The following is a 10,620-nucleotide window of genomic DNA, read 5'->3' on the forward strand; positions in this document are numbered from 1 at the left end:
TTCTAAAGCTTAAACTGTTTCATGGTTATAGAAAATGAATGAAAGATCTTCAAATGTTGTGCTCTATGCAAGCTAGGGACTTTTTAACCTTTCAACTGAAATAAACCTTCAGACTTTGATCATTCAGACACCAAACTTGATTTGGCCCTTCCAGTCAGAGTCATTACAGGTGTGAAGACACCCTTGTGTGACAATTTTTTGAGGGGGGTGTCAACATTTTCTTGTGTTGAGTTATCCAGGAGTCATCCATCCAAGTGGATATCTATTTTTAAACTGGTGGTTAATTTTTAAATGACTTAAAGACAGTTTTTACATGAACCACAGTGTCATCAGCGAACAGTTGTAGCTACACCTATGGATGTTTATTAGTATCAAGACTGAAAAAAATAGTTCCTTAATGAATTCTGCTTTCAATTTTATTAAAAAATGGATCCATACTAATAACTATACATTGTTCACTGTTCTCTTGGCTGAAACTGAGAAAAAGAGCGTTTTGAAATATGAGGTAAAGAAAAAAAGGCCTAAAAAATGTGGCATGGTTTATCCAGACCTTTTGACATGACTAGCAGGAGATTGGGCCTGTTGGTCATTTATTGTGTGTTCTAAGATTTAAAAATATGTCTGACTTGTGCTTTTTTCCAACTATCTGGAAATGTAGATTAGACTTTTCTTTGTGTTCAGTTTTGTGACATTTTTGTGGGGTTGTCTCTCATAACTGAGTAAGGTGGTGTCATTTTATTCACATCTTGGTGTTTATGAGGAAAACACAGGAGAACATTTGACTTTAAGGAAATTTATTTTTGTTGAGTATATCACAATAAGTTGATGGTCTTTCATGTAGGAAATCTGACATAAAAATGTGGACTCAGACTTCAGTTGGTCCTGTGGCAGACATGGATGAAGCTGATGAAGATTCTGCTGAGTTTTTACAGGCCGAATTCTCCCAGGAACCCTTTCGAACCTGAGAGCACACAAACATGAAAGCGTAAACTGCTGTGGTTCTGCCCTGGCAGATTGTGGGACATATGTCATGAGGTGGGGCTACTACACCCACAGAAACAACTGTCTGTTTGGGTGGATTTGTAGGTCAAAAGGTTCCTTCTCCATAAATCTGCTTAGGAATGGCCGGAAGAACCCGACAGATATTTTTGAAAATTCTTCCCATTCCTTTTGTGTCGTGCCATTGCTTTCTGTCTGTAAAACTTACCTCCTTCCTTTTTGCCTCCTTAGATTGCAGAAAGTGCATCATCAAGATCAAAGTCCCCTTCTCCTTGCTTCTTCGCTTCTGCTCCTCCTTTTTGTCCTTCCACCTTCACCCCCGCCTGTCCTCCTCCTTGTCCTTCCACCTTCACCCCCGCCTGTCCTCCTCCTTGTCCTTCCACCTTCACTCCCGCCTTTCCTCCTCCTTGTCCTTCCACCTTCGGCCCCGCTTGTCCTCCTGCCTTCGTCTTTCCTTTCTGTCCGTCTTTCCCACTCAAAGCACTCTTCACCGCTTGCTCCACCATTTGACCTGCAGAAAAGCACATGGTGAGCTCTGTCTGTCCTGTGTCAGTCAGTGAAAACATCTATATAGGCATCAGAGCTACAGCATAGACTTCAGCCAAGTCGTCATCAAAACTGCAATCGAACAGACCAAGTCAGGTTCTGGTCACCGCATGATTTTTATTCATTTCATTTTTCCCAAATTCTTGTGCTGAATCACCACCTTCCATCTGGATCACTAAAGGCAGTTGGATTTATATCATTAACCTTTAGTTTAACTAGAGATCTGGACCTTCACGGTCACCTTCTCCAGTTCATGTGAAGAGATGCAACAATGTTCCCAGACCAGCAATCAAACGGAAACACTGAAGCCATGGAGACAATTCTGAAACATCTCTGCTGGAGGCTAACTGGAGCCAAAAAGTGAAACAGTCTTAGAAGCTGACCAGAGTGAACTTGGCCCACCTTTAATATACCAATGTTGGACCCTCCCCAACATACATTAATCACAGTCACAGTGATTAGAAAATAAAACAAAAATCAAAAAGGTTTATGAAACCAAGCAATGCAAACATCTGTGGAGTGTGTTCAGATAATGTTATCACAAAATGTTTTATTCAGTCATCAAACCCGGATTTGAAAGTTTAAAAGCAACAATCCACAATGAGAATGTATATAGACTGGAGCAAGTGACTCCTGAGCGGAGCTGGGACTGCGGCTCACCTCATGGGAGGGGCAAACAAAAAAACTAATTTGACCACAGTTGTGTGACAGCAGTGGCACTTTCACTTGTCGTTGTCTCTTCTGTCAATGTGACTGCTAGAGAGGAGAAGTCACAGTAGAACAAAAATTCTAATCAAAAGAAATTGAATCAGATTCTTCCAGAACCAGGAGAAATAGAACAGATCACTGCTGTTTCAGATCCGCACTGACAAACAGTTAAATGTAGATCTTGTTTGAAGCTGCTGGCTTCTAAGACCCTCGATGGTCAATGAGGTAAATTCTCATCAGATCTCATTTGCCCTCCGGGTCTGAGTTCTACAGTCAGCAGTAGAACTTTGGGTCAAAACTAAATGGGATGATTATACACAGAGAAGGAAGGAGCTTTAGTGAACAGTGGCCAAACGTGTATGGGTGCAAGCAAAAGCTTGAAGGTAAACTTCAAAAACAAAGATGCAGTTTTTATAGTGAAGGGCCTAAACCTTCTGAAAGGTGGAGATTTGCCTTTTAGTGAAGATTACATGAAGATTTAAATGTTTACTCTATTGGGACAGTGCCTAATCTGTCGCTAATAACAGGTTTTCGGCAGAAACTTGACTGACAGGAAATCCGCAACTGAAAACCACGCTGAAAGTTTCATTTTCCTACTGTCAGTCTCCAATTCAAAGCCCTCGACAACTACAAAAAAAAGTTTAAGGGTTATATTAACAGAAAAAATGTAAAAATGATTTAAAAAAAAAAGGTTGTTTACAATGATGACAGTGCAACAATAAATACTTTTGCCAAAATATTAGAAAATGACAAATGACAAACAGTTTTTATAAATGCACCAAAATCCATAAAACCTATTACAGGAATACCTAAGCTAGCTAAAAAAAGAATAGAATTATGCAAAACATAGACCAGTCTCAAAAATTGAAACAAAAAAAACCATCTAAAGCTAAATTACCTAAAAAAGTTATCTCAAAAGAAGATAAATTACGACATAATGTTACACTTTCCAAAAGTAGAAAAATAAAGAAACGTCAATGAAGGAACTACAACCAAAGACTTTCAAAAAGCCTGAAAGATATACATTTTAATGTAAGCATGAAGGAAAGATCTGCTGTTGTGGCTTCAAACCTCATTTGAAACATGGAGGGGGTTAATAAACCTCACTACGCAGCAGCATAAACTGCGTGAGTGGTATTTTGGATCAGCTGAAGCAGACAGGAACAGAACATGTTGTTTGACGCAGAAACACAGACAAGAAAACTGACAGGATCACGCTGAAACTCACCTGCTTTCTTGCCGGCTTGTTCGACGGCATCAGGATTTGACCCTATCATAGACTTGAGTTTATCCATGGCTGGTGAAGGTGAAGATTGGTGTGTGAGCAATGAACAGCTCCCAGCTTTAAATTGTCGCTGTCTGATGCTCCTCCTGCAGGAAGGCGTGACTGCAAGGTCTGCACACTGCCAAGGGAGGCACAACCCTGTTTGACCTGATATAGGTATGTTAGTGACTCATACTAAGTTTCATTTTGGTTACATACTTCTTTGTCACCTTGTGTGGCACTCACAATGGCTGGCGTGGCTCCTGTTCGTTCTCTTTTAAATAATCCCAAACAATTCTGAAGCAACACAATGTTCTGCAGAAGGGGCACAAAAAGATTCTGTATTGAATTACAGACCTGTCTCTAATCTGCCATTTTTAGGAAAAGTCCTTGAGAAAGTTGTTTACCAACAGCTCACTGACTTTCTCTTATTAAACAATTCATTTGATGTTTTCCAGTCAGGTTTTAGACCCCATCATAGCACAGAAACTGCTCTTATCAAGGTAACCAACGACATCCGCCTGAACACTGATGATGGCAAAGTCTTTGTCTTAACCCTGCTAGACCTGAGTGCTGCCTTTGATACTGTTGATCATGGGATCCTTTTGCACAGACTCCAAGACTGGGTTGGCATCTCTGGATCTGCCCTAAGTTGGCTCAAGTCTTATCTAGAAGACAGGAAATACTTTGTTGAAATTGGGAGTTGTGTCTCAGACTACATGGCCTTGACTTGTGGTGTGCCCCAGGGATCGATCCTGGGACCCCTTCTGTTCAACCTCTACATGCTGCCACTAGGGCAGTTAATACGCAGTAATAACATATCTTATCACAACTATGCAGATGATACTCAGATCTATGAGTCACTGCCTCCAACAGATCAGTGCATCCACGCACTGATCTGCCTCCAACAGATCAGTGCGTGGATGTAGAACAACTTTCTCCAGCTAAACTCAAACAAGACTGAAGTTATTATTTTTGGCCCACAGAAACAAAGAGAAAGTGTCATTCTGCACTAATTTGTCATTTTGACCTGCTGAGAGCCCCAGAACTGTGACTACAATTCAGGTACCATGTGGATCTGTGAGAAGTCTGCTTCTGTTTTATAATTATTACTTCCAGCTCCTCAGAATGGGGCTCATGTGAGAAGCATAAATAGAAAATCAACTCAAACGTTACAAAGAAGACAAACTTCAGGAAAAAACAGTTTTCATGACATAGAGTTGCTGCTGTTGTTCTTTTGATTTTTTTTCTTGTGACCTTCATCAGAGATTATTGAGTTGCAGAATTACTTTTTCACCTCCAACATTCCTTTGAAGCAGGTGGCACTGAGATCTGATTGGCTAAGAAGCTGAGGTATCTGTGAGATATTTCAAAACAATAAACTAGTGTGATGATGGGAACATGGGCGTGTTCAAAAACAGAAATATTTACCATGGGTACCCAACAGCCAAAGAGCCTCAAGGTACATATGTAGACTATCAATTAGTCAACATTTGATCTAAGATTAAAATGAATAAATTCCAACAATTTTTTTATAACTGCATTAAAAAGGTTTACCTATTTATGAAAGAGCTCTCAAACATGACCTTCAGTCAAAACTCAGATCCAGGAACAACAGTTTGTGGTTTACATCCCGGTCTTGAAACAGTAGACCAGCTCTACACCCTCTTTAGGGTCCTGGAGGGCATTTGTAAAACACAATGTGTGTGTTTGTGAAACACAGGGTGTGTATTTCCGAATTTATTTTTCACGTTTGCATAAAATGACATTTGTGAATCGGAGCGTGTGCATTTGTAAAACCGGTTGTGTGCATTTCTGATTATTGAGACTGAAATAACTCCATAGTTCGTGGGAGTTTGCTCACCATATGTGTTATATAGATTTGGAGAAGGTGTTTGACCACATCCCCCGTGGTATCATGTGGAGGGTGCTCTGGGAGTATGGGGTCCGGGGAGCCTTACTGATGGCTGTCCGGTCTGTGTCTGTCCGGAGCAAGAGCTGTCCCGTAGGCGGCAATACTTCAGACAACTGTGCATGTTGTACTCCAGCAGGGCTGCCCTTTATCACCGGTTCTGTTAACAGTTTTTATGGACAGAATTTCTAGGCGCACAGGATTTCTTCTCAGCTCTTTGCAGATGATGTTGTGCTGTTGGCATCATCAAGCCAGGACTTCCAGCACGCATTCGGGCGGTTTGCAGTCGAGTGTGAAGCGGCTGGGATGAGGGCAGAGGTGAAAGTAAGCCGTATCGGTCCGGAGCGGCGTTCCGTTAAAAGATTTCGAGACGGAACGCCGTTCTAGTTGGGAGGAGATCCGCTGTGTTCCTGTTTTCACTTCATAACACATGACAGAAGCATTTTTTTATTTGGCGTATCGACCGATAAAATGCTCTGGATCTCTTTCCCGGTCTGCCTCGTAGCTTTCGCTCTCGCATCCGTAAACAAGCCTAATGCGCATGCGTGGAAACGTGGTACGTTTGATTTTTTGTTGGGGGACATTCAATTCGATCAGCCAACTGAGCATTAATGTTTATGCCACACGGAGGAGCAACGGGACGCGAAAAACAATAAATGAATCAAACTTCACGTCACTAATGTGATTGGTCAGTTTAAATTCAATATAAATTTAGTTCACGATAGACAAAGGAAATCTTGATATGGAAAAATAACGCAGCACGTTAAAAGAAAAAGCAAAAAAAGAAGAGCATGCAGAGAAAAATAAATCAGATATTTAAGAGGAAATTCCAAAGTGAGGATGAAGATGTGCAGACAAACACTTCTGAAAGAGAGGATGAAAAAGTGAAAAGTCGAAATGCAAATTGCATTGAAGAACCCACTGAGACACCAGGGCCATCAAGCTCAGGTGACCCTTTTGTATTGCCAGAGTATCCTTCAATCTGGACAAAAGAACAGTATGAACAGTTTAAAGAGAAAAAATGAATGGATATTTGCCAAAAACGGAATGCTTGGCTGCCAAAAATGCCACACTGTAAAAGATCTCGGTGTTGCCTCATCTCGGGGGGTAAATATTGCACCTAACTGGGTAGCAGGAAAGATATGCCCATCTGGACACACAAGAGATGTTCAGCTGTCGTCATTGAGAAAAAAAATACATGAGCACAAAAACTCAGCAGCTCACAAAGAAGTTGTGAAAATTTTAGAGACAGCGAAAAAAGACACTCTTGTAAACATGAATACCAAGAGTCAAGATTTTGCATTTGAGACAACTGCCAGGGTCTTCAGGACAGCCTATTACGTGGCCAAGTACAATAAACCATTCACTGACTTTGAAAGTTTGATTGATCTACAGGAGACCAACTCAATAAACATGGGGAGAGTTTTACACAGCAAAACTGTGTGTGTTGATATTGTGGATCACGTGGCTTCACAAATGAAGAAAGAAATTATGACAAAAATTATACAAAATAGGAGCAAGATAACAGTATTGGCTGATGAATCAACTAATGTTGGTAACAAATCAACGCTCATTGTTTTTGTGAAAGCAAGTGTAGATGGAGCTATGGAACCTATTTCTTTTCCCTTGGACCTTGTAGACCTGGACAGCCTATGTGCTGCCCACATCAAAGAAAAACTCATAAACTGCCTGTTAAAAAATGGTTTTACCATGCAGTTGCTGCAAGAACTACTGATAGGATTTTGCAGTGATGGGGCCAGTGTGATGTTAGGGGTGAAGTCAGGAGTTGGAAAGTTGCTGAAAGATGACTTTCCATCTATTGTTCTCTGGCACTGTTTGAATCACAGACTGGAGCTTGCTGTAGACCAGGCACTTGATAAAACAGGGGGGACAAAAGATTTCCAGGCCTTCCTTGACTCCCTTTATTCACTTTACAGCCAATCACCCAAGAACACGAGAGAGCTCAGTGAGTGTGCGCACAATCTGCACATCACCCTTAAAAGGATTGGTAGAGTATTCAGCGTTCGCTGGGTGGCTTCATCCTGGAGGGCAGTCAATGCAGTGTGGCAGTCATATTCAGCCTTGGCACAACATTTCCAGAAAGCATCAGAGGACAACAGCAGAGACAGCAGAGAGAGAGCCAAGTTCAGTGGTCTGCTATCTAAGTTGTGCACTATTCATTTTCTCAAAAGTCTGGCACTGATGGTGGATGTTCTCACTGAACTAAAAAACTTGTCTGAAATTCTCCAGAACAGAAAAACTACTATTCCAAAGGCCCATGAGCCCATGACCAACTACCTGAAGCGCATTGAGAGCCTGAAAACCTACCCAGGAAAACACACTGTTGAAGCAGAGCAGGCCGAGCAGAAGATGGAATTTAATGGACATCAGTTAAAGGTGGGCAGGTCTCCCACCATTGACTCTGCTCTCTTCATAACTGCAGTGGTGGAGAGCATGAAGGAAAGACTGTTTACAACAACAGCCAACAAAGCACAAAGTAGCGTGACAGCTGACCGCAAGGAGGCTTACAACAGCCTTATCAATCAGATGGCAGTCCTTCACCCAGAAAACTGGGATCAAGACAATCCTCGATTTGGAGAAGAGGAAGTCAGAACTTTGTGTGAACGTCTCAACATCAATGAGCAAGAGGCCCATCTTGGGTACGTTGAGTTCAAGGCTAGTGGAGGGAGAAGTATCCCTCCTCCATTAAAAAAATTACTTCTGGCAGTAGACACACTCTCAGCCAGTAATGCAGATTGTGAAAGAGGGTTTAGTACCATGAATAACATAATGACTGACCTCAGAGGCACCATGACGACAAAAAATGTCTCAAACCTCCTGTTCATCAGCTCATTTGGACCTCCCTTTATGAAGTGGGATCCAATGCCATACGTCAAAACCTGGCTAGGAAAAGGCAGGAGACCAGCGCACACAACAAGTGGCATGGCCCGCAGATCCCCTAAAACTGATGAGGAATATTACCAGCCTCTTTGGGACATTATGACTTAGTTCAACTAATTAAGGATGACTCAAGTTCTGATCAATTCGGATGTTCACATTTTTCATGTTCTGAAAAATTCACAATGTTCAATTAAAGATTGTTTTCACAAAAACACCTTGTCTACACACGTTATTTATGTATAAAATTTGATATCAAGTGCATTTATTTCCTTTAACTGCTTTAAAAAATATATATTTGGAAATAATTTGTCATAGTACCGGCAAAAGAAAAATTCTACTTTCACCCCTGGATGAGGGTCAGCAGCGCTAAATCTGAGGCCATGCTTCTTGACCAGAGAAAGGTAGTTTGCCATCTCTCGGTGGGTTGAGTGACCCTGCCCCAGGTGGAGGAGTTTAAATCTCTTGGGTGCTGGATACCGCGTTGATCAAGCAGCAAGAGTCGCGGTCAACCCCCACCCACCCACCCACCGAACACAGAATTCCCCGGTGGCCCTGTCGCAAATAGATACAATGGAAATTAATAATTACAACGCAGTATTCTTTATTAACAAATAAGAGTAACAACTAACTATCTAACTAATTAACTAACTGTATAGGTGTTAGAATGAGTATGTGGATATGCTGAAACCAGTGTGTCAGCGCGCTGCGTGTGTAGGATGAAAGAGGAGGGAGCACGTGCAGCGCAAGAGTGTTGGGAGTGCGCGTTCATGTTTGGTGTTACGGAGTGAAGGAGAACAGTAATAAAAGGTTTCCCCCAGAAGAACGGTGATTGATTCTTTATTATTTTACTTTATTACTTTATTATTATTATTAAGCCGCACTGGAGTAGAACTGTGACTGTGGGGGATTTTTAATCACTGCAGTGATGTAGCAACAAGAGTCGCTAGAGATTGGAGCAGCGTCAGTAGTTATGCGGTCGCTGTACCGGTCCGCTGTGGTGAAAAGAGAGCTAAGCCAGAAAGCAAAGCTCTGAATTTACTGGTTGATCTTTGTTCCAGTACTCTTCCACAGTCATGAGCTATGGGTCATAATCGAAAGAACGAGGTCCCGAATACAAGCGGCTGAAATGAGCTTCCTCCGTAGGGTGACTGGGCGCTCCCTTAGAGATAGGGTGAGAAGCTCGGTCAACCGCGGAGAGCTCAGAGTAGAACCGCTTCTTCTCCACATCCAAAGGGGCCAGTTGAGGTGGCTCGGGCATCTAGTCCGGATGCCTCCTGGACGCCTACCTGCCAGCGTGCAGGAATACGAGGAACTAGTCAAACAGGTGAGTCCACCTGTGCTCCTGTTGTGGTTCTGTTGAGCATGCCTCCTCCTTGGAGCCCAACACCTGCTGCTCATCTCTACAATCAGCACCTCCCCACCTGCAGGCCATCACAGACTCTATTTATTCCTGAGGAGGATCTCCAGCCAGCGCCAGATTATTGTTCACCCTGTGGTAACAAGTCCTTGGCTTTGAACAATCCTTCACACTCAAGAGCAACTAAAATAACTTTTGCATCTCTTTCCAGTCTGCCTGCCTGCCTGCCAGGTACAGGCCCTGCTAATCGCCTTTTTGTGCCAGACTCTGTTCGCTCACAGGTCATCCAGTGGGGTCACACCTCTCGCCGTACCTGTCATCCTGGTGGGGCCCGCACCTGCTCGCTGCTGAGACGCAGATTCTGGTGGCCGACCTTGGAGAAGGACGTACGGCAGTATGTTGCTGCCTGCCCAACGTGTGCTCGTAATAAGGCCTCGCATCAACCCCCTGCTGGTCTCCTCCGTCCTCTACCCGTTCCTGGCCGCCCTTGGTCTCATATAGCTTTGGATTTTGTCACCGGTTTGCCCTTGTCTCGAGGTAACACCACCATACTTACCATTGTGGATCGTTTCTCCAAAGCTGTCCATTATGTGGCCCTTCCCAAACTACCCTCTGCTACTGACACTGCCAACCTCCTTGTCCATCACGTTTTCCGTCTTCACGGGCTTCCTGCTGACATTGTGTCGGATAGAGGCCCTCAATTCACGTCCCAAGTTTGGAAAGCCTTTTGTCGGTCCATCGGTGCTACCGTCAGTTTGTCCTCAGGTTTTCACCCTCAGACCAACGGACAGGCCGAACGCGCCAACCAGGATCTGGAGACAGCCCTGCGGTGTGTGACTGAGGCAAACCCCTCCTCCTGGAGCGATTACTTGGACTGGGTTGAGTATGCCCATAATTCCCTCACCTGCTCTGCTACAGGTCTGTCACCATTTG

The 10,620-nt window shown here is 43.1% G+C and overlaps 1 protein-coding gene across 1 annotated transcript; it reads right to left on the bottom strand.

The window, feature by feature from the left end:
* Window positions 1–777: 777 nt before the first annotated feature.
* LOC101172924 (uncharacterized) lies at window positions 778–5,474 on the bottom strand. The gene is made up of 5 exons (XM_078931474.1): window positions 5,382–5,474; window positions 3,748–3,832; window positions 3,482–3,685; window positions 1,208–1,510; window positions 778–961 (listed from the first exon to the last, which is right to left on the bottom strand). The coding sequence occupies exons 1-4, from the start codon at window positions 5,382–5,384 to the stop codon at window positions 1,227–1,229; spliced, it is 576 nt and encodes a 191-aa protein (XP_078787600.1). The 5' UTR covers window positions 5,385–5,474; the 3' UTR covers window positions 778–961; window positions 1,208–1,226.
* Window positions 5,475–10,620: the final 5,146 nt, after the last annotated feature.

Source organism: Oryzias latipes, chromosome 15 (genome assembly GCF_053564925.1).
Source record: "Oryzias latipes strain Hd-rR chromosome 15, Olatipes_Hd-rR_3.1".
Lineage (NCBI taxonomy): Eukaryota > Metazoa > Chordata > Actinopteri > Beloniformes > Adrianichthyidae > Oryzias > Oryzias latipes.